Source organism: Uloborus diversus, chromosome 5 (assembly GCF_026930045.1).
Source record: "Uloborus diversus isolate 005 chromosome 5, Udiv.v.3.1, whole genome shotgun sequence".
NCBI lineage: Eukaryota > Metazoa > Arthropoda > Arachnida > Araneae > Uloboridae > Uloborus > Uloborus diversus.
The window spans coordinates 109,365,718-109,391,345 of NC_072735.1; the positions used below are offsets into that span (position 1 = coordinate 109,365,718).

Genomic DNA, 25,628 nt, shown 5'->3' on the forward strand with positions numbered 1-25,628 from the left:
ACCGGACAAAGCCGAGCCAACGAGCTAGTGTTAATGTAATTCATTGTATTTTTTGTTTATTTGGCGAAATATTTCAAATTGCAAAGAATTGTTTTTCGTTTTTAAAGAGTTTTTAGTCAATTTATTGAAGAACGTGTTTATTTTACACCGGGAGGGGGGAGGGATGAGTGATTTTCGCTTATTCAGAGAACTGTTTTTACTTTTCACTTTTTTAAACGATATCCTTTCGATTGTTTTATTTTTTTTTTCATATGCGGGATGTTGCAGCGGAATTTTCCGTTTGTTCTAGATGGGTAGTTCGTTTTTACATGAGGACGCTTTTTATTCTTCGAGTATGGCTGAAGGAACAAACCATCAAGTATGGGAGAAAAAATAGTTAATAAAGCAACTGCTCAGTTGGCATTAGATAAATCAAGTTGTAATAAATACTATACGCATCCTGACACCAAGCAGCTTAAAAAATTTTCTTTTTACTTATTTTTTTCAACAAAACGGTTCAAACACTTGAGTTTATTGAAATTTTTTAACTTTTGAATTTACAAAGTCTGAACAGAACAACGTCTGTCGGGTCCTCTAGTTAATATATAAAGATTTAACAGCTTTGGAATAATTGTTACAAGTTTTGCTTCATTTTAGAAGAGAACCAAGAAAACAATAAAACGTGAATAATAACGACTTTTTAATTTCTTTATAAAAACACTATGTTTCACTCATCTTTCATTAAAAAACTAGAAAATTTGCTGCAAAGAACTCTGAAAATAGAGAAAGTTGGTTATTTTTAAAAACGGAGATCATGATTGCCTTGCTTGAGATTTTTTTTCCCCAAGGACGATTTTGACTTTTAAGATTAAAAAAAAAGACATCTGATTTTTCGAAATAATGACAGTAAAAGAATATGGGCATTTAATTAAGGAAATGTGAGCTGAGCACCAGTGGCGTAGCTATACTTTCTGCCGCCAAGGGCGGTTTCTCAATTTGTCGCTTTTTATGAGAAAGTTATTAAAATTCTTTTGATTCTATAATGTATTAAGACTTTAATCAAGAAGGAAAAAAACCTAATTTTTCCCCCTTCTTACTTTTTTTTCAGGAAAAAAAAAAAAAAAAAAAATCAGAGCTCCACGGAAAAATTCCACAAGTTAATTCGGAATATTAAGCAATTTTATTAATGCTTTTAAATAAGAGGCTTGGAGCTCCCTCCCGATTTTTTTCAGTTTCTTACTTTCTTTGGTGACGTTAGGCGGTCGGGACTTCTCAATGAAATTTTCTGAAATTGAAGTGTTAAAAAGAAATTTTAGGCTATCTTTGGACAAGTGAAGATATTGGGGAAGCTTTACAAGCCCAACAAAGATTGGATTCTCCTCCCGAAATATTTTTAAAATTGAAATAAACTTTAGTTTATCTTTGATGCCGTTAAAGAGTGAATGTTCGAGAGCTCTTGAAATTTTGATGCCGAACTTTCAAAGACGCATTTGTAGGCTGTCTTTGACGGCATATGTTTCCAAAAATGTTGGGAAGTCAGCTGGTTTTCCCGTCTCCCGTTTAAACTTCTTGAAAATGATGTCCTAAAAATCTTTTTCGAAACCTGTTGCTCATTTTAAGCTCTTCATCACTGAGAAAAAAAGGCTTTGCCGTCTTCAAAAATTTCTAAAAACGAAATTTTGAGCCATCGCCATCTGTGATGATATTAGGCGATTTCGTGCACATTTGGGGTCACTACCTTAAAATTTTTCTGAACTGTAACTGCAAGCTTATTAATGGAGAAATTGGACGAGAATTTTAATGTCCTAAATACACACTTTAGACTTGCTTTAATCACGTTACAGGACGGGTTAGGGCTTTATTGCCCTCAGAAATTTGTTGGTATTGAAGTTTTAAAAACTCAATATTAGGTTAAAATATGAGATGTGAAGGGATGGGGTTGGCGTTATCCCTTAGAAATGCTTCGCGACTCAACGCCTAAAACTGCACTTTTAGGCTATTTGGGGATAGGAAGGTAGTTGCTTTTCCCGAAAAATGTGATTTATTGAGGGTTTAACAACACATATTTAAAGCAGCCTTTGGCGAGTTAAAATCCCCCCCCCCCAAAGCGCTGTTTTAGGCTATGTTTGGACAGGTATGGGGAAAAAGGGGATGTATCAAAGCACGATTTCCTTATTGGGTAAACACGTTAAATTTTTTCACATCAAAAGTGTGAAAAAGTTCCGCCCTTTCCTTGGTAAGAATGGCCACACTCTTTAAACAACCTGATAAAATAGTTTTAAGGTAGCATATGTTTAAGTACTTTTAAAATAACTGAAAAATTTACACGATGCAGAATTGAAATCTCATACACTACATACAATTTTCTACAGAGCATAAAGTTGTCAATTGGTAAAGTTCTATTTATCTCAATTTTTGTTATTATTAACTCATTTTTTAAAAAAAAATTGAAGTTTTTAGTGCACTAAATTAAACACCTGTTTTTCAAAAGGGAAGAAAAGTTTTCACCAATATACTCTGGTTTTTTTTCGACAAAGATTGGAATTTTGTCGTTTAAAAATTGGTGGGAACTCTGCACAAAACAGCAGTAAAACTTTTTTCGAAATAAAACTGGAAGACTTTTTCAAGCAGGTTTCGAAGTTTTTAAAACGTTAGACGAATCATGTACTATGCATACATGCATTTCTAGATAGTGTTATGAAGAGAATATCAAATAATAAAACTTTCTAAAGCATTCTTAAAAACATTGTCTTTATTGGAGACAGTAATGAAATATTGTATAGAAAGAAATAGAATCTCAGACAAAGGAGGGAGAAAAAAAGTTCATGTTCTTTCGCAGAATTTTGCTATTTCTCTTTCAAAAATGGAAAGCTTGGAGTAACATGTTAACTACCGCATGATATGACTATGGAGACTGGCTCCACTTTTCTCTACCCTTGGCGCCACGGCCAGATTCTTTTTCATAACTGGGACTACGGGAGCGGCTGCGACTTTTACTTCTCGGAGAAACGGATCCACTTGCGTGACGCTCTCTCTTCCTACCTCTTTCTCCATTGGCAACACTGTCCCTCAAGTCCTGAAAAACAAAGCAACTTACATCAGAGATGTATGCCAATTACATGGGAAAATAATGTAAATACTCGAAACATCTCGCAGTACATCTCAAATTGAACAATAAGCTACAAGCTGAGGAGTAGCTCAAAGTTTTCAAACTAGCGTTTTAGAAACTTACTTATAAGTTATGTTTGGCGACATTTGGAAAGGTTGGGAGCTTCTCCCGAAATGAAAGGCCAAAAATACAATTTGCAGTTTGAGCGGCTTTTTTCATGACCCCTTCTTTGATCCAGGTTTAGGCGCCAATTAAATTTGTCGCCTCCTGAAGTTGTTGCTGGAGCATGGATTAAAATTTGAAGCACCTTGATAAAGCATTTCAGATGCAAACATTGTTTCAGATGGGAGCCTTCCCTTCTAAATGTCACTAATCACAGCAACCAAGCCAAAAATGTAACATTAGTGTAAACCTTTACTAATAATTAAGCTGAAACTCTGTATGTCTGTTACACGCATAGGGCCTAGACCGTTCAGCCGATTTTCATGAAGTTTGGCACAAAACTAGTTCTTGGCATAGGAGTGAGCACCTCGAAGCGATTTTTTGAAAATTCGATTTTGTTCTTTCTCTATTTCACTTTTAAGAACATTTTGCTGAGCAAATTATCATAACATGGACGAGAAACTAATCATCCATTATTTGTAAATAAACAGGCAAACCAAATGCAATTTTAATTTTCTACTACAGGCAAAGCCGTGTGGGTACCTCTTGTATAGTATAAAGCTAGAAGTAATTTCAGGATGTGCGAAGATGGTAAACATTAAGATTGTTTATCCTTCTATATGCAAAAGTTACATTTTGTTATTATAGTGTAAGATGAAGTCATTCTAACTTAAAAACTTTAGCTACATATTTGGCGCCCCCCCCCCACACTTTTGGAGCGTCGCTGGCCCTGTAAACTTCAAGTGATTTTGTTTAATGAATGCATATATATTTTGCAACAAATTTGTGTAACAATGCTATGCCATTTTTTAAAATCCACTAAGAACTAAAACTTTTAATCTATTTCGGGTTCTGAAAGAAATGTTAAACATGATAATGAAATTAAGACCAATGTCACTGTCATGACTGACGTTTTAACAATTTCATTGTCTGCTGTACAACAGTCTGGCCTCTAACGATATATACCGTTCATGTCAATGTGACTCTGCTTAAATCAGAGGCCAACAACATACATTTAAAAATTTTCGAATCATTCCCAAAAACCATTATACCCGTCCATTTCCGCCTATTTGCCTTTCCATTTCCATAGGTGGTCAGATAAACTCCATGATTAGAATTTTTACAATTTAGTAACCAGTTGCCAAATGCAAGGTTTGCATTTAGATATTTTTTTCCAATATTTGAATTCAATGCCATATTTGTTTACGCTATATATGAAGATATTACTAGCAAAATTAAGTGGATATTTTAGGGCATTTTTGAAAAAGTCATTAAACACTGGAGGTTCCATAATCAGGTTCTGAACAGAATTCTTAGGGTTTTATGTTGGCTTGTCTGCGAACTACTTAACATAGGACAGAGAACTAGTAGGATAAGCAAGCGACTACTTTTTTTCCAGGAACATTTAATCAGACAAATCAAAATTTACAAGTACTGAAACACTTACACCAGGAGAAGAGCTTCGACTTTTAGACCTTTTCTTTTGCTCCAAGCTTCTACTTCTGCTGCGGGATCTGCTAACTTTGCTGCGACTTCGACTGTGAGATTCCCTGCGCTCTGGAGTATGGTCTTTACTGGGACTCCTACTTCGTTCTTTGGGAGGAGGACTTTGATCTTTTCGCAGACTTGAACTTCGAGACTTGCGAGGACTCATACTCCGATCTCGTGTTTTACTGACACTTCTGCTTCGTGGCTTGCTTGGACTACGACTGACAGATTTACTTGAGCTTCGCCTTGATTTCTTATCAGATTTGGATTTAGACTTATCAATGCTTCCAGACCTAATTACAAACATAAGATTATCAATTCAAAGCATACTAGCGTGAACCAAGTTAAAAAATACACCAAAAATATACAGTATAACTTCGATTTAGCCATACATTTCAATGGTCCGGATTTAACTGCATTGAATGTCTACATTCCTTGATTTAACGGGGTATTACTGTAAAACCTTCTAAACTTTTTGCATTGGTTAGTCTGACCATGTTTGCGATTGAGCAGCTAGAAAAATTCAGAAAGATACCAGCAATTCAATGAGCCAAATTCGAATAATTTTTGAACAGAGTACAAGTCATGAGGGATTGCTTGCAAATATTGTTTTTATCGGGAAATTCGCCGGAGCAATTTCAGGCAAATGTTGCAAATTTGTAAAGGACACCTCAAGGTTCATCACCTATCCAAGAATTTTTAAATTTGGCTCATTAGAATTTAAGATATTGTACTGGAATTTCATTATCAGTTAGGAGAGTTACAAGGGTTTTTAATTAAGAAAGTAATTATTGTCTCCACATGCACAATGAAAATGAGCTTTAACCCTAGCGTGAACGACTGGATACCCGGGTACCTTTTCGTGACTTTAATCGTAATTTTTCACCTTTCTAATTAAGTCTTGGGAAATTGCTTTTAATCCCTGTTATTCATATGAATCAGCACTAAAGAAAGTAACAGAGATTTCAGTTTTTTTTTTTTGGGGGGGGGGGAGCTTAACATTTAAAAATTTTACACCTATATTCAATAATCAGGTATCCCGGTACCCATTACACTGCACATCAAAAAATACCTCCTCAAAATGCTTGGGACACCATTTTTTGATGACTTTCATGTAAAATGAGCCCTTGAATCAAAATATGACCGGCGTTTTCCCCTCATCACTCCCCCTTTGATATTGTGCCCCCTAATTTTATTCTGTTTTCAGCAGTTGCATAGCAATTATTTATATATGATAGGAAAAACATCATTTTATTCACCATTATTATTCTTCTAAAGGGTTAGAGAAACTCACGTGAATACCCCCCCCCCCCAAAATCGAAAAAACTAGAGACGTACCGAGTACTCGGTAACTACTCGGTACTCGGTCAAATTTTGATCAGATACTCTGCCAGTACCGAGTAGTTGCAAAAAATTGAATATTGTCAAAGACAGATATCAAAATTTATAAAAATAGCGCAAGCATATATAATATTCTGTAATCATTTACAATTCAAATTTACAAGTCAAATGTGAATTTTGAGAATAACGAAATTTGTAATGCTTCAACGGAATAAATCTTTATTTTAATGCCGCCCAAAGTTAATAAAACTTATTTATTAAAAATTGTGCAAAAAAAGGTTAAGTGTATAGAAAATATAGAATTTTTATATTAAAAATGGATTTTTGCTACAAAAAAAAAAAAAATAGTTATAAGAAATATAAAAATACCTTTGCTTAAAAATAAAAGGAAATAAAACAGCGTGAAAAGCATAGTGCAGACATGTGTTTTGGCATTACAAGGAAATTACAATGCACAAAATGTGAGCTTGTTGATTTAAAGGCATCCAACAAAAGTCAGATTTTTTTGACGAATGTCTTTACATTCTTTAGCTCACATTTTATGCAGTGAAAAAGGCGTTCATTGTAATGCTGAAACACATGTCTGCAGTGTTCCTGCACATTTGTTTTATTTGCTTTTAAAAATTATTTATGTTTGGCGGACTAGAATTATAATAGATTGGTATAATTTGTTTTAATTCCAACTTGATTAATCATACCTTTTATTTATTTATTTTTAATTTAAAAAATAATTTTTTTGTCAAATTTTTGACATTATATTAATATATATATATATATATATATATATATATATATATATACATACAAAATTTTTTAAATAATGCGTACTTAAATTTCAGCAGGAATTTAGTTTTAAAAACTATTGTATGGACAAGGAGGTCTATACTACTATTCCAATAAGTTCAAAATTCATCACATATGTGTAGGTGGTTCTTTTTAAAACATAATTGGTACTTGATAACTCGGCCGAGTACTCAATAACTCAGTACTCGGCCAAAGTGCTACTCGGTACGTCTCTAGAAAAAATCCTCAAACTATTTAATTTTTTTTGATAAAGGTTAGTTTTTCATTTATTTTCTTGGTGTAAAACCAAATTATTGGACTCACTTCCCATGCCCGAAAAATTTCACTGTAAAAAAAAAAAACAATTGAAAACATTGCATAACATACCAGTTACACTGCAGATCTTAGAGGCAAACGTTTATTCCAATTAGATTTACAGATATAATTAAGATTTTAAATGAAATTAAGTATACTCATTATATAGATTAATGTATTTTTATATTCCAGAGGGTATTACACCTATTGTTCATCACCATTCGATCAAATGCTTCGAAAGTATCGAAACTTTTGATCAATAGTTTCAACATCAGATTTTCAGTAATAAAACAAAATAGTTGTCAGCATTTTTTCTTTTGAGTATACCTACGAATATCAGACGACATGACAGCAAAGGTTGAGCAAATGACTGAAGATCAAAATTACAGAAATATTTTTTGATGCAACGGGCCACACGTATGAGCTTCGTGGGCCCTGGCGTAGTCTGCGGGCCGTAAGTTGAACATCACTGGTATAAATGAAATACTGAGAATTCACAATGAAATACCAAAGCGTAAGACCTAATACACATAGTATTACAAAAAAAAAAAAAGAGAAACACTTTTTTTCTAACGGACCATTTAGCATGTCACGTAAACATAAAATGTTGGAAAAATAAGCCATTTAGTTTTTTGGTAAAACAAGCTACATACATTTCCCCAAGATGAGGGTGGAAGAAAACATTTCAATTAAATAAAAGAGGTGTCAGAAATATTTTCCTGCTCTAAATCATCGAAATTCAAAATGGGTACCCGGTTATTGAGAGTAAGGGAAAAATTTGGTCATTGATGCTAGGGTTAAATGTCATACTTCTCTTGTATGCTGTCAAGTTTTCGGAGTTTGTAAAGGTTTGATGGAAAACTTTGCTTTTTATTTAAAAAAAATCGTAGTTTTGAAAGAAATACTTCTGAATATCAGTGACTTTCTCTAAAGTATGCAAAAAAAAAAAAAAATTAATTGTTTTCTGAAATTTAGTGTATTTTTAACTATTTGCAATGAGAAATAAAAGTTTTTGCTTTCTTCAATTTATTGCTGATCTCTTAAATGCATGGGCGATTAATTTTAATCAGAAAATGACAGCTGAAAAATATGTTCTATATGACAAAAACTACAGAACAATTGGTCTTGTATTTTAGAGAACTCTGTTAATATGTGAATTTGATGGACATCCTTTTCTTACAGTTAAGATTTATAGTACATTTCATGGAGTAAAAAAGTCATTTTTTCCATTTATAAAATATTGTTTACAATATGCTTGGATCTAGCACAATAATATGCAGATCATTGTGTACTGCATTTTATTTAGTCCATCAGCGAAACTGATATATACAGCAGGTATATCAGCATTATATAATGGACATGACTCGGATATTATCCACCAGTGATTGATATCCCTATCATTTATTCAGGCGTTAAAATTTATAAAAAAAATGAACTAGGTTTTAGCAAGAAAAATGTACACAATATTCTTGGCTATGACAAGTATAGTACATGAAGCCAATGGGTATTGGGAGTTATTCTAGTCCATCAGCAAAAACCAATGTGCAAGAGCACACAAGTATCATGCAATGGACAAGTAAAAAAAAGTTTTTAAAACATCATTGAATTTTTAAGCAATCACCATAACTAGAAATAATTGTTTACAATATGCTTGGACCTAGCACAATAATATGCAGATCATTGTTTACTGCATTTTATATTATCCATCAGCGAAACTGATATATACAGCAGATATATCAGCATTATATAATGGACTTGGATATTGCCCACTAGCAGGGTTTGAAAATATCCAATATTTGATATACAGTGGCCGCTTCTTATATGAATCACGTTTGCTCTAAACAGTTTTGATTCCACAAAGCAGTTGATTCAATTAACCAGTGTCCACTGTATATCGGACATTTTAATATATATATACCTGATATTTTCAATCAGCACTAGTTTAAGTTTTTAAAATAGTAAATGCATCCCAGGGGCCTAGCCAGAGGAAATTTGGGTCCCTCAACAAACCCTTCATAAAATTCTAATCTTTCACAAACTATTTATTGTAAAAGCAAATCTGAAATAAAAAATAATGGCTAACTTTTCAGAAAACGTCACCGTACTTTAGTGATGCTTACTTTAGTGATGCTTACGCATTGCTGCTCAAGCAATAAATCACTAATACTACCAAATATAGCTTGTTTCTTTTATCACAGCAGAATCAAAATAGCCAGCAATGTTGTCGTTATAGATTTCTCTGAAAATGTTATGACCTGAAGCTTGATGTTGCTGCCTCAGCACTTTTCTCTTTGCTATATTCCTAACATTTCACCAGCCTGGCAATTTTTGCGCCTTTATAGTATGATGTAATAACATTATCTTAAGAAGTAACCATAGTAATTTTGAACTTTTGATGCTAACAGGAGTGCTTGTACACTGGTTAAAAACTGGAATTCCTGTATCTTGCCCTGGGATAATATTAGGATCTTGGTATTGTTATGCTACAGCTCCCCACTTTTTTTTTCTTTTCTTACTTTGAATTGTAGGCGAATATGTCAGTGGTTATTAATAATATTTATAATGCAAACCTTTTAAAATGCAATTCCAAATTGTTTTAATTCAACTCTTTCATTTGCCAATTTTAATTGCTCATTTTGAAAAACGTGATCTTTTTGCATCTTTGCATTCAGTGTGAGAATCAAACCTTACTCATTTTTCATAACTAAGCTTTGTTAGGAGGCAAATAAATGAAAATTCTTTTTAAACTTATGGTTTCAGTAAAAATAAACGGAATTCCGTGTTCTTTTATGAGTGTCAAGAAGTTAAATGTTGAATCAATGGTTTCATTTTATTTTTGCTTCAACTATGTCAATAGACAATAATATGTTTATCATTAACGTTAACATGCAATTTAAAAAGAATTTTACTGAACTAAAAATTTTTTTATATGCCTTTTTCATACTTTTGATGCCTTCATAATCTCCCCAAAAAGAGAAAAATACCATGAAACTCCCAGCAAATTATTTCAGTGCCATAGTTTGCGTCATACCCCCCAACCTAATGCATGTAATGTTTGCAAATTTTTAAATTTTTATTTTACAAAATTTTATTTTTCACAAGAAAAAAAAAAGATTTTTTTTATAAAAAACAGACCCTGTGAAAAACCTTGGACAGACCCCTGCATCCTCAAACCATCCTTTATTCTCTTATATTGTTATTACAATATATAGATTTAAAATTAAGGTTTCGTTCACTATGTATATCTAATATTTCATTTTAACCAATTTTGCTGGTGTCAATTTGGCAGCCTGTCCACTAGTGATCACACAAGAGAAAAAAAATACATAAAAAACTTAAGACTAGGTTTTAGTAAGAAAAATGTACACAATATACTTGGCTTTAACAAGTATAATACATGAAAACATATTGAGAGTTATTCTAGTCCATCAGCAAAAACCAATGCACAAGAGCACATAAGTATCATGCAATGGACAGTAATAATAAAACTGTTCAACTTTACTTAAAAAAATAAAAGGAAAAACATCACTCTATTTAGGAAATATTGTACACAATATGCTTGGGTCTAGCACAATAATATGCAGATCATTGTTTATTGCATTTCATATTGTCCATCAGCGAAACCGATATTTTCAGCTACTATATCAGCATTATATAATGGACACCACTTTGGTATTATCCAGTAGTGATTGATATCATTCTTTGGTAAGATGAAAAGCATGCAAGATATTCATTCAGACTTAAAAAAAAACAAAGTATATTTGGTTTTAACAAGAAAAATGTACACAATATACTTGGCTATAACAAGTATAGTACATGAAGCCAATGGGTATTGCGAGTTTTTCTAGTCCATCAACAAAAACCAATGCGCAGGAGCACATAAGTGTTATGCAATAGACATTAAATTAAGGTTCCATAAACATTCAGGGGTCTGTCCAGGATTTTTCGCAGGGTCCGTTTTTTGTGAAAAATAAAATAATTTTGTGAAAAGTGAATTAATTTTGTGAAAAATCAAATAATTTCGCAAAAAAAAAATGTTAATCGAAATTTTAGAATTTAGAGCGGGTACAATCTGCATCATTTAAACTTAAAGTAAAGTGTTTTCCTCTTCTATGTTGAGAATATCATTCTGGTGTGTTTTTCTAGTATTTGGCAGGGGGGAGGCATCGCTCCCTCAAGTAGCAATATTTATCTCCATTCTACATTATGTTAAATTATACTAGAAATATTTCGGTACAGCATTTAAAATAATTGTAACAAAAAAAAAAAAAAATAAATAAATAAAATTCAGACGAGGGTTCAGCAGCATTTAACTTTTTGACCCAAGACACTCTTAAAAAGCACAGAATTTCCTTTAAAACTTATAAATTCCGTCATTTTAACAAAAATAAAAAGATATTTTTTTTTGTTTACTTCTTAACAATGTGTATTAAACATCAAAAAATCGGATTCCCATAGCGGATGCAAAGAGATCGCAATTCTCAAAGTGAAGGCATCAAAGGTATAAAAACGGCTTGTAAAAGAAATATTTTTGATTAAATTATTTTTAAATTGCATTTTAGAGTCCTATGATAAACATATCATTAATATCTGTGGACACAGCTGAAGCAAAAATAAAATTAAGCCATCGATTCAGCATTTTAATTTTTGATTCATAAAGAAAATGGAATTTTGCTTTAAAAACTTGAAATGCATGTTCTAAGAAAAATAGACTTTTCATTTATTTGCACCCTAATAAAGCGAAGTTAGCTTGAAAAAAGAACAAAATATGATTCTTATATCGGATGTTAAAAGATTGTATTTTTCAAAATGTAGACATCTAACGAAAAAAAAAACAGCAAGTAAAACAGTTTATTTAAGTTAATCATCCTTGTTAGCATTGAAAAATCAAACCCATATAATTTTCTCCCAAAATAACAGTTAAACATTGTACAGCACCATAAAAACGCAAATATTGACTAGCTGGTAAAATGATGAGAATAATTTCTAATCAAGTCATTATAAAGGATTAACGCCAGATGCTAAATGGCGATTAATTTTGAAGTTGGTAACCCTATCTGAAGCGATCATATTTTTTCCCCACCCTTACTATCTCTTTGCAGTTCTAAGTTCATTTCGTTGATATATATTATTATAGTTTATTAAATCATCAGCAGGGAGAAAAGTGCTTACCAACGCCTTTTCAGAAAAGTTTACAACAACACCACTGCTACTTAGCTGTGATAAAACAAACAAAATTATTTAAAACCAAACTTATTTTCAGCTGTTAATTTCTTTCCAAGAAACAAACAACAAGCATTATTACTTCCTTTTACAAACTAGTATGTTGTGGCCATCACGAAACTTTCTTCTATATTTCTTTTTTTTTTTTCTGATCCCTCCCCATGCTTGACGAGGAAGCAATATTCCCAACAAAAACAAAATTACACATGCAAAAACTTGACGACTATCCCAATGTCTGAATTATTGCAAAAGCAAAGCAAAGAGCGAAAATTGAAAGTTTTTTTAAAAGCCTTGCTTGAATTAATTACAAATATTTTATTTGTTAACAAACATAAGATGGCAACAGTTAAAAATTTTAAATCATTGAGATAATATTTCCTATCATTTCCATACAATTAAAATCACGAGAAATACGCAGACGACAATCTATTACGATTTATATTTCTTATTGTTGCATTAATAAAAATATTTTTATTCGCAAAAAAAAAAAAAAAAAATCAACACCTCTTGGAGCGATCGGCGTCAAAATTGAACAAAAGCCTGTTTACACATGGATTCACATATATTCCAAATTTCAACCAGAACGTAGCATTACTTCTTGAGATAGGACACTCAAAATGGAAAAAAAGAACGGGTGATTGCGCTACCCCCTTTTTAGCTGTTGACACAAAAATAAAATCAGTTCTTATACCCACTAAGGGCTACTTGCCGATAAATTTTTCTTTCATTCCGTTCATTATTTCTTGAGATACAGCAGTCACAATTGACGACAAAAAACGTTCTATAGCTCAACCCCCGTTTGCGTTATTGACACCAAAATTGAATCAGCACCTGTTCCTGTTAATACTAACATATGGACCAAATTTTGTTTGATTCCGTCAGTTACTTCCTGAGTAATAGCAAGCACGCGTAACTCGAAAAACGTCCCATTGCTCCACCCCCCTTGGAGGAATTCGCGCCAAAAACTAATGGGCACAAGTTCACATAGGGGCACATATGTGTACCAAATTTCGTTCGATTTCATGCGGTAGTTTTTGTTGTAGAGCGGCCACAAAAAACTGGTCACACACAGACGTGACACACATACACACACACATACAGACAGACAGACATTTTCCAAAAATGGTCGAAATGGACTCAGCACACCTCAAAACGTTCGAATCCGTCAAAATTCGAAATTCGAAAATTTGCACGAATCCAATACTTTTTTCTATATATTAGATATAGAAGAAAGTAAAAAGGAAGTATCGTATTCGCGAAAAAATTTTCACTCAAAAATCGCCCTTAATTTCCATTTTGCTCACCCCCAAATGAATGTTGAGTTTTTTTTCGATTCGACCACATGCGGAAAAGTGCCTAAGAATGTATAGACACGCGAAATATCCATTTTGACCATCACCGAGGTAATTACAACGACTTTTCTCGTGACGTCTGTGTGTATGTGCGTATGTATCTCGCATAACTCAAAAATGGTATGTCCTAGAAAGTTGAAATTTGGTACATAGACTCGTAGTTGGGTCTAGTTGTGCACCTCCCTTTTTGGTTGCTTTCGGATGTTCCTAAGGGGGTCTTTTGCACCTTTTTGGGGGGAAATCATTGTTAATATCAATGCAAACTTAAGTGGTGTTATAATTTGGTAAACACTTGGTGACGTATCGCCAAGCTTTTGGTCGCCAAGTTTTTTCGCCAACTTGGCGACGATTTTTTTTTTATTTTAATCTGGTTTCAATTTGGCCACTGTTGGTGATATTTAGAGAGTAAACTATTGAATCATATTAAAACTGCCAATAATGAGAAAATGACATTAAATTGGAGTAAAAGGAAGTCATGTGATGCACACATCAGCTCGTATTTGTTTGGCAGTAGCAATTTATCGCTTGCAAGACTGCGGATTTTTTTTTCTTTGCAAAATTAGCAGATTTTGTATAGCTGATCCCTCTAATTTGACTTCAAAAAGGTTTGAAAAATTATCGGTTTAACATGCCTTATTTTGCTTTCAGATTTGCTCTTTCAATAAACAATTTGTGAAAGATCAGTTCTTGTCTATCAGAATTTTGTGAAGGGTCCGTTTTGGTTGATCCGGATTTTGTGAAAGGTCCGTTTTGTTTGATCGGGATTTTGTGAAAGGTCCGTTTTGATTGATCGGATTTTTGTGAAGGGTCCGTTAACGGACCCAAATATCCTCTGACCAGACCCCTGACATTGCTTAGCTTGACTCATAATTAACAGAAAAATATTCACAGTAAAAAAGGAAATACCTAAATATACTTGGATCTAGCACAAAAATATGTGGGCATTGCATTTTATGTTCTCCACCAGTGAAACTGATACATGTAGCAAACATAAAAACATTACACAATGGACATGACTTAGATTTCATTCACTAGTGATTGGTATCCTTTTCTTGGCTTATAGCATATTTTGTCAAATATAAAATGCATTTACTAAGTCTTAAAATACAAAGAAAAAAGTAAAGATTTCTTGAAGTTAATGGGTATTGAGAGCTCCACTGCAACGGTTCTCAAATGATATTTTAAATAATATATTCACAACAAATTATATTAGGTGAAATGAGGCGAATCCAAAAGTTCTTTAATAAATATAAATTGCAGACAGATTAATTTTTAATAGCTGATCACAGACCACAGGTTGAGAATCACGGCTCAAAACCTTAAATATAAGAGCACATAAGTAGGGGAATGTGGGGCAAAGTGAAATATTTTCTCTGCTTTTAGCCACCTGTCTAATAATATTTTAACTATGGAATAGCACATGTAGTCTATTCCAGTCAGGAAAAAAATAGCCTGAAAGTTAAAAGCATATGATAATACAGGGAATTTTTCATAAATTGATACTCATATTGTAATATTTTGTTGCAAGCCCAAAATTATTGATTGAGACTTTCTAATACTAGGTGCAGTAGTTATTTAGTTCATATAAAGCTAAGTTGTATTTTCAATATTTTGTACAATTAGTCAATTACATGTGGGGCAAAGTGAAATAGTTTATTTTTTTACTCACTCAATCGTTTACTAAACCACTTACTAAATAAAGGGATGTAAATGAATACGTAATTCCTTTATTTTTCTTTATATATTAATTTATTTATTTAATAAGTATTTTTTTGCTTCATCCTTTCCATTTCTTCATTCAAAATCTTATGCGATTCATTTGGTCAAAAAATATTTTCCATAATCAAGCAGAAAACATTAGGAACATTTTATTTTTCATTTTGCCCCATGTAAAAAAATAGTGAAACTTTTTCGCTTTTTTTTGAAGGAGAAACTTTACAGCCAAAAATAAAAAATTACTTTTTTAATGCAAGTGTTTTTTTTTTTTAAGTTTTATTGTAAAATACAATGTTCATTCTTCATGTACTGTAACTCCCAAAACAAAATTTCCAATTTGTACATCTCGAAAAAGCTCTCTCATCTCAACTATTTCACTTTGCCACACATTCCCCTACCATGTGCAGGACAAAGAGGAAAAGGTCCCCGAAATACTGCTTAGCTTAATTGCGTATTTGACTGAAAAATTCTCTTCAGTTCTTTTTCAAAGATTGATATCAACTAGATTTGCCTTATTTAATTACCTGGAACGTGATCGTGAACTAGCTGGAGTTGGGGTCCTCTTCTTTGGACGTCTTGATCTATTGTAACTAGGAGAACGAACTTGGCTAGGAGTTCGACGTCGACGCCCCCAACGGCCTCTAGAAGGGCTACGGCTTCTGCTATAACTGTACCTAGGCAAATAAAAAAAAATTAAAAGTACACTGGAAAACTTCTCAGCTTAAATACCATCAATCTTTTAAATTATTCTGTCAAATAACAAGACGTGAGAAAAACTTGTCGTATCAGGTAAACATCCAAGTCTACAGACTTGATGACAGCATGTAGAACAGTCGAAACATAGTGCATTCTGTTTTTTTTTTTACATTTTCAATCAGTTTCATGAAGACTATGACCAAGAGAACATAGTAATGGTGCTTACAAAAATAGTTGCCAATTTTAAAAATTAAGCATCAGATGGCCCCTGTGCATCTATTCAACATTTGCATACTTCAGCAATCATATAAGAGCACTTTTCTCATCATTTGCTTTTGCATTATCAAGAATTTAAAATCAAAATTCAAACTAGCTTTTTGATTAGCCTTCCAACAAAAACAATATATTTAACATAACATTGAGCTTAAAAATACTGCACAAGTTTTGAGCATTTGCAGATATAATCGCGCATGTTCAAATATTAAGGAGTAAACTCCAGCTAGGCAGAAGGCATACTTTATAAATGCCTTTTAAAGCACACAAAAAGACAATATTCTTAATGAAAAAGTTGTATCTCTAGATAGACACGAATCATTAGAAATATACAAGAGAAAATGCAATTGAAATATACAACTTACCTGTTCCTCCTGGAACGAGAACGTGAGCGAGAGTAACGTCGAGCTTTGTATCTATCTCTCTCTAGTTCTGGACAATCTCGGGCCCAATGACCATGTCGATGGCATCGATAACATTCTGCACTGGTCTAAAAAATTGTATTTTGATTAGAAAGGCACAAGAAATGAAACCATTTATTAAGAAATATTGCTGATTAAAAAATATAAAACAAAACAAGAAAATGTGGTCAAAATACATGGCAATTTATCAAGCTATGCCATGTTGATAGGCAATAGGCTTTGTTCATCTGGCAGAAATTGGGGGTTCTGGAATTCTAGAAATCCTTACAAGAATTTACCAATATTTAAAACAACGTAAGCCCCCATGTGCGTCAATGTTTCATAAAACATGCATTCATGAATCTAATGAACATTAACTAGAAACTTAAGGAACAAATTAACAAACATTTGCAATCAATATTGAGAAATTCAACTAGCAACAATAAAACCAATCTTTTGAAAATACAGTGAAGCACCGTTTATGCGTTTTTGAAGGGACTGTATGAAAAACGCGTACAAACGAAAAAACGAATAATAGGTATAGGTTAATGTGTATTAAGACTTTGCAGAGACCAATTTTAAAAACGTATAAAGAAGAAATGTAGAAAAGGTTCTTCACTGTGATAGATGAAATTCTGCATTATGAATATTTAGTATTTAGTGCACCTTTAGTAATGACCCATGCCTACCCAGAATAAAGGTCAAGATTCACGGTCGCCACTCGCCGACCTCGTTTGAAAAAGTGGCAAGGTAAAAAAAGTCCTCAGTCGCCATTTTCCCCCCTATTGTTCAAGAAAAAAAAATCTTGGGAGGAACAGGAATTGCGGGAGGAAAATAAATCACTTTGAAAGCATACACCTGAGGCAAGACACATCAAGGAAGATCGTTTTTTGACCAGAACTACAATACTTTTCAGTAACCTGTGAAACATAGAGGCCATATTGGGTCACTCACAAGTTGTAAGTAGGTAAAATACTTAAGTGCTTAAGTTTGCAAAAAGGCAAAAACAAAGTATAATTTGATGTTTATTCAAATGCAAACTAATGAAAATCACAGAAAATGTGCTGCAAAGCATTTTATTTTTAAAAATTCATCTTATCCTTATTACATTGGACTTTAATGTACTAAAAGCTATAACAGTTCAATTAAATTGATGTTTTATGAGGATTTTACATTTTATAATTATTTTTATGCTAGAATTCAGAAACCTAAATCTTAATTTTTAGCTCAGTCGCTATATTTGGTCACTTCCAAGATGGAAGTAGACAAGATTCTTTAAGTGCCTAAGTTTCCAAAAATAGAATTGGATGTCCATTGCAATACAATGCAAACTATTGAACATTCTGCAAAATGTGCCGTATTTTTTCTCCCTGGAAAATGAATTATTTTCTTGAAAAAATTTTCTTACAAATTTTATCTCCAGAATATTATTTTATCCGTATTGCTTCAGATGCTAATGTGCTAAAAACCGACTCTTTCACTGAAATTGTTTTTTGAGGGTTTTTAATTATTAAAATTACTTTCATATCTTAAATTTTTCGCATAGTCGCCATATTTGGTGTCATTTGCAAGATGGAAGCAGACAAGACTATTTAATTGCCCAAGTTTCCAGAAAACAGAATTGGATGCCTATCTCATTGCAAACTACTAAAAACATAAAAGAACCAGAAAGTTTTTTTTTTTTTAATTTTTTTTAAATCAGTTATTTTCTGAAAAAGTGAAATTTTATCAGCAAAATCTTATTTTTTGCACATTTCATCTAAAATGCAGTTTTTTGCCGACCTTTAATTGATTTATTTATTCATTTATTTACTTTGAAACAAAAAAGGAATATTTATAGCTTATAAAATATAATTCTGTAAAGTTCTACTTATTTGTTTTTTCACGAAAGCAGTAAAAACTCCTCTCACAGTGGTGGCCACCAAGTTTTTTGGGTCTAGTGGCAACTGGCCAGTTAAAATTTTCTGAATCTTGACCTTTAACAGAGAAGTAAATTTGATTGTTCCTAATAAGCAAAAAATTGATTACAGCACACTAAAAAATACATAAAAGAAAACAATCTTACCCTGCTACGCATTGGAGGGCGGCTAGATGGGCCTCGTGCCCATTCCACCACAATAGTTTGGCCACGAAGATCACGTCCATTTTCATATTTTATAGCATCCTATGTTAGAGATAATCACTAAGAATAATTAAACCAAAGGAATTTGTCAAGTAAAAGCATATTTCAAAACATTTTCGTTTTTTCTCATTTTAAAAAAAGCAAACTTATTTCTTTTGATCATACTAAAACTGTGAAGAACAGAAAAGTGCTTAAGCAATTTTTCTTCAAGCTTCTAATGAATCTCTCTGGAACCAGATTAAAATAGTTTAATGCAGCTGAGCCCAGAAAGTCAACTCCACATTGTTCCTTCCGTATTCCTATTTCTTCAGACATTGCTTTTGAGACTTCATCATGGAAGACATCTCGGTTTCAGCTGTTCACACTGACTGGATGCTCAATTTCATCTTCTTGCTAGACACATCAAATTCTTCACAGTATTACAGAAAAAGGAATTCCGATCTTTTAGGTATCAATGCACAACATTTCACCCATCTTCTTCTAAGATCCAGTGCAAGGTACATTTCAATCTCTTTTCCTCTGCTCCAAAGCATAACATCCATAAGTATCAGCTCTGCTCAGTATGATTTAATTATCTTTAAAGATGTTTCATGCAAAAATAATTGAATCTGATTTTAAAATTATTTATATATACAGTATTTTGTTTAATTTTGGATACATAAAGATTTATTTTAAATCTTTGAAGAAAATAATGCATACATTCTTAGTCTTGATTTCAGAAGAGTAGTAATAGATAAATTATACAGAAAGATTGAACTAATAAAGAATTAAGGGAAGAAAATGAAATTTATTAGAGGTTAAAATTGAATTTAAGCATTATTCCTTATTGAAAAACATCCAAATAGTAAATAATATGCTTCATAATTTTAACTCAGATAAAACATCTATTTTACTGGCATTTAAAGCATTTTGATAAAATACCGATTTTATTAAATAAGAACCCTAAATCTTAAGACTGCTGCCAGTTAAAGAAAACTATGTTACCAGGTTTATCCTAAAGAGTTGATATTACCTGGAGTCCATGACATTAGAAAGCTCATGCCCAAAATGAAAGTGCCCAAAATTCATGAAAAAAATTACTCTGCACATACACATGGTCAGCACGTCTTGTAAGGCACAGAGTCGGTTCTAAGTCGGGACAGTTGGTTCTAAGTCGGGACAAACATTCTAGTCTTTTTCGATGTCTACTCCCTAGGTTCAGTAGCAGAAAAACCAAAATTCAGTAGTGATCTGACTGCTTAGCTTAGACGTCAACTGTTCAGTCATGTCAATCTGTCCACTCTAGCAGTAGAAGTCAGCCAGCTCCAATCATTCCTCTAATTTGAACCGTGTCAAAACAATTAAGATGAGTAACTTGGAAACAAATACAGAAGCAAAAAATAAATCTAATTTAACCAATATTTATCTACAATAAGTATGTAAAGAACTTTAAAACATTGATAGAGAAATAACGAATGGAATAAGAACACTTGACAGAAAAATATACTTACATGCAGGATCATAAGTAATAATTTTATATTAATACAAATAATTTTAATCCTAATTACAAGATAAAAATGCTGAATATAGAACATAACAAGTTTGTTTCTTACCTCAGCATCTCTTTTATCTTCATAATCAACAAATGCATATGCCATTCCAGTTCCTGTTTTACAAGTATGGTAAATCATTAGAACAGTATCAAGAAAATTACAACACAAAATGAAAACATTATCATTTAACTAAATTAAATAAGAAATAACTTATAATTGCACAAAATAGAAGATTACTCCATACACTTGTTTCAGGGTTACAAAAAACTTTTTTCAACAGACATTCGACAAAAAACCTTTTGATGTCATTTCAAACTCACTTATTTTGCACTGAAAATGCAGTTCCTTGTACCCCTGAAACAGGTGCATGCAGTAATCTGCAACTTTTGTACAATTATATGTTATTTTTTACTAACAATCATTCATTTTTTCCAAAAGCAAGGTAAAAAAAAAGGTTGCATAAAAAGAAATGAGTTTTTAGACGCCATGAGAAAAGTTGTAAAAATTATGCCAGGGCTCTGCAAATATATAAATTTTGGCAGTTAGGATATTAAGAAAAAAAAAAAAAGAAACAGTTAACATTCATTCAGGAGGGAATGAAAATAAAACTTAAGACCAAAATTTGAATAAAAAAATCTTTGCAAGCACAAGCCAGGGTGTTTACTCAAAAATTTTTTTTCAATTCACCTGACTTTGCTTTTTTAAAGGCCAGCTTAGCTACTTTCGCAAGTTTAAATGGCAGGATGTGCTCTATGTGGCATTTTATACACATTTTCAAACTATTACATCTATCCATCATGAAAACAGACTGCCTTTTGGGAAAAATATTTTTTTTTAAAGATAAAAGAGCACCAGGGTAAAATTATTTTTCTTTTACACTGCTAAAACAAAAATTCTAACATTATAGCATATAATGAAACCTATTAGTTAAAAAACAGTTTTAGAGTTAAAAAATACAAAATACACTAAACCTCCATTATCTGTGGAATAGGGTAGCACAGTAACCACGGAAAAGCGAAAACCGTGGATAATCTGAAGGTAAAAAACTATACACTAGTGTGTACAATAGCTAAAGAAGATGAATAATACTCACACATACATTTAAATTATAGCTAAAATCATTGCATCTAACATTGAATGTAAAAAATATATATAAAAGCTAAAAGCGAATAACACAATCACTAGTTTAAAAAAACATTTAATGAACGTTAAGAAAAAAAATTGTGAAGAGACCCATGGATAATCAGACAGCTGATAATCAGAAGTTAACTGTACATCAAACAAAAATGGATCTTTTAAAAATTTACTTGAAAACAAAAATTATTTGCAATCAGACCCAGATCTGCAGACCCGCAGTGCGGGTGGTCCACGTCCATTAAGGTCTTAATGGCCTAAAAAATTGGGGGGGGGGGGGGAACCCTAGCACAAGATTATTCTACCAATGCAAACACACACTGCTGGCCTCTAGGGAGAGGCCCTAGATTCTGTAGCAAAGGAGCCCAAAATTGACAGATCTGGGCCTGCTTGCAATAATTTTAATTCAGTAAAAAATTGAACAGCAAAGTAAATCTGATTACAAATCTGTAGTAAAATAAATCCGGTTTCTTAATGAAATAAATTCACATTGATATACAAAAAATCAATCTGGATTAATATATAAAAATTGGTTATTTGTGTTGTCCATAATCAAGGCAGAGGTATATCTTATCTCTCAGGTATACATTTAAAAAATTCTGATTTTATTTAATCAGCAGTGGTGGCTGTCATTTGGTTACAATCTGAACTGGTTTAAGGAAAGAAATTTTCTTTATGTAATTTCAAATTGCATGAATTTAAAAAAATTGATTTTACTAAACTGTAAAGTATGAAAAAAAATCTTTTGAAATTTCCCGGACAGGGTTGGTAGACACCCTGACAATCCTTCCTTTAATAAGTACCTAAAAGAAAGTAGTTTTATTATGCGTGTATAATACAGCTCTTGGTCACCCTAAAACAAGGACGGATGCAAGGGAGATACGACCAACCTCTCTTGAAAAATCCTACACGGACAATTTTTCTGAATTAAAGATCTAAAACACAAATTTAGAGAATTTTTGATGACATTAAGCAAAGGAATGGAATTCCCGTCTCTCGAGCACATTGAATCAGATACCTCTGGAAGGAAGACTGGTGGACTTGCGTCTAGAAGACTCCATAGCACCTACAACCTTGAAATTTTGTAAAAAATCACTTTGAGCCCCGATGGTGTGCACCTGGGTTTTAATTTTTAAAATTTGAATTAGTTTGTTAAGCTCATATTTTGTGTAAATAGCCTATTAAAAGGGTGAAAAATCACTTGTACATGGGTCATTTTACAGTATTTTTGACACTTATGGAGAGTCCATAATGTGACCTTTTTTTGCCATAATTTTTTAATTTAGTGTCTGATTTGCAAATTATTTTAATTTGAGTAAATTTGTTGGTAGGAAAAGCTCAAAATAAAATAATAGGCTTAACAAGCAATAAATTAAAAAGTTATGGCAAAAGAAGGTCACGTTACGAACTCGATATAAATGTCTAAATTACCGTAAAATGACCTACATACTAATTTCTTCATAATCTATCGGTAAAAAGCGAAAGAATTGTCCCAGTTTTTGACACCACTGGAAAAAAGCGGCTTTTTTACACCAGATCTAACTTGATCTATGGTCGAAAAAACTAAGCTTCTATCCCTAAAGGAAAAAAAGTTACTGGTTAAATTAAAAATTATCTAATATAATAATTTTATCTCTATTAAAATCTTTGATGTTTTATTTGGTGTTGCCATATCAAGTCTTTTCGATTCGCATGTTTCTTCTTTCCCTTATTTAACCTTTAAGAGTTTTGAGTTTAACAGAAAATCTTAGGCTCAACTCAATTCAAGCCCCGAGCTTAAGAGCAAAATATATTACTAGAGACCATGAACATGAAAGCAACTTTTCAACTGCACTTTTGCAATGCTCAGAAGGCCCTTAGACCTTACGGCTGGCTCTTCAAGCCGGTACAAGTTATTTTCAGGGGTCGATCCAGGTTTTATTTTTTGGGTCCCCATTTTGTGAAAATGAAAAATATTTTTGTGAAAAAGCAAAATATTTTTGTGAATTTTCTTTATTTTTGTAAAAAAGACCTTCTCGTGATTTTTTTCTTGGAAAAGATTATATTAAAGCATTTTTAGCTGTCGTATCGTTATAGAAAAGCCTTAGACAGGTTTCAGGGGTGATTGCAAGTTCTTGAAGAATACCTGAAAGCTGTCAAGAGGAAATGCGCTGGGGGAAGGGGGAAGAAAGACCCCTAACATTTTATTCGTAATTTGACACATACATTACATTTATTGCTTTTCACAAATATACATGTGCAAGGCACACTTTCATAAGGTGAAAGTCTCACAACAGATTTCCTGTTTGCCCCTCTCAAATACTTTAAGAGCAATGAAAATTGCACATGCTGCTGAATGTAATGATGACTCCTAATAAATACAATATGAACAGACTCAAAGATATCACATATTTCTTAACACAGAAGTGAAATACTCATTAAAGATTCCATGTATGTGTTTGAAAAACTTAAAAGTAATAAAAACCCAAAATAATACTGCACCAGCATTCAGCGTTTATTTTTTTGACTTTTGACATTCTTACAGAGTAGGTATTTCGTTTAAAACTTTGCAATTTAATGATGTTAATAAATATTTAAGAAATTTTATTTGTTTGCCTCTTAACAAGGTACAGTAAACATCAAAAATGCGAAAAATTCGTTTACCATGGCCGATGTAAGGAAATCAAGATCTTCAAAACAAATAAAAATATAAAAACAGCATGTAAAATAATTTTCTTAAAGTTATTTTAGAATTGGATTTTGAAACTCAGCATAAATTAATACTAAATATATATTGCGTAATCAAAGTAAAATTTAAGATTTTCCTGAAAACAAGCTACCAATCACAAGTGTCCCTCTCCCGTCCCCCCTCTGACGCTCAAGCAAAAACACCTCACGCAGCAAGCAAAAAGATAAGATGGGGGAAGGTGGAAGAGGCTCCCGCGTAGATGCGTACACATTTGCGGTTAAAAAATATTGTGAAAAGGCTGCCTTTTTATAAATTTTTGTGAAGGGGCTGCTTTTACGACGCGGAATTTTGTGAATGGGGCCGCTTTTGCGATGGGGAATTTTGTGAATGGGGCCGCTTCTGCGACGCAGAATTTTGTGAATGGGGCCGTTTTGATATGCGGAATTTTGTGAATGGGCCGCAAAGCGGCCCCAATTTGGCGCTGGATCGACCCCTGATTTTGAATCCCGGGGAAGGGGTGCTTTTTTGTTCCAAAGGGAGCTAAAAATGAGTTTTTGATCTTCTCTTTCTAATATTTAACTTAAATTTTGGTAGTTACAAACAAGTTTAAAAACCCAACTGCACCATCCTTAGAAACATTTCTGGATCGGCCCTTGCCTTAAAAATTGGGTTATATATTTCGCGTCCTTTTCTTGCAAACACACAAGGAAAATCTGAGTCACGTTAAACATTCCACCCATTCTTTTTCTAGCTAACACATTTTGTACCATTAAAAACTTAGTCACCTAGTTTGGAGAAAAGGTGACAATTGCGTAAATTTTAATATAGCCACTTGCAGTAAAATCAAACACAAATCACTTTCAGAATTTTGGAAAAATCAATGCAGAAGTTAACGTTCTGCAATTTACAAAATAATGATTATGCGTTAGCACACTATTGAATTTCCCCCCTGCAAAGCTTGTGTAGGCCGGATTGGACCGTAGAGGGGAAATACTTGGGTAGAGAGCGCAGAGCAACCCAAAAGCCGTGCCCAAGATAAAATCACGTGACCTGTGGACGAAATTCTGCCTAGCCGTAACCGTTTCCGACAACCGCATAGGATTTGCATTGTGATGGTTGAGCTTGCTTAGAAATTTTAACTGTTCTCTTATTTAAAGAGCTTTTAAGATTGTACAATCCCTGTTGTACTTTTGAATGTTAAGATAAATGTTCGGAAGACATTGCTGAGCTATTTCGCAGTTACGGGCGACAATAAATTTACTTGCTTTATTTGTTTAAAAATGATTTTTAAATGTACCAACACTCGCTGACATGATGATATATTATTCTCTGCT

General features: G+C 32.8%; 1 protein-coding gene across 1 annotated transcript in view; it reads right to left on the reverse strand.

The window, feature by feature from the left end:
• Window positions 1–2,716: 2,716 nt before the first annotated feature.
• LOC129221951 (probable splicing factor, arginine/serine-rich 5) overlaps window positions 2,717–25,628 on the reverse strand; it is a 28,690-nt gene continuing 5,778 nt past the window's right edge. The window contains exons 2-7 of the mRNA XM_054856345.1: window positions 20,553–20,605; window positions 18,904–19,002; window positions 16,803–16,927; window positions 15,993–16,142; window positions 4,698–5,031; window positions 2,717–3,055 (exon numbers count right to left, since the gene is read on the reverse strand). Of these exons, the coding sequence (XP_054712320.1) occupies window positions 2,885–3,055; window positions 4,698–5,031; window positions 15,993–16,142; window positions 16,803–16,927; window positions 18,904–19,002; window positions 20,553–20,605 (932 nt within the window). The 3' untranslated portion in view covers window positions 2,717–2,884. The remainder of the gene's footprint in view (window positions 3,056–4,697; window positions 5,032–15,992; window positions 16,143–16,802; window positions 16,928–18,903; window positions 19,003–20,552; window positions 20,606–25,628) is intronic.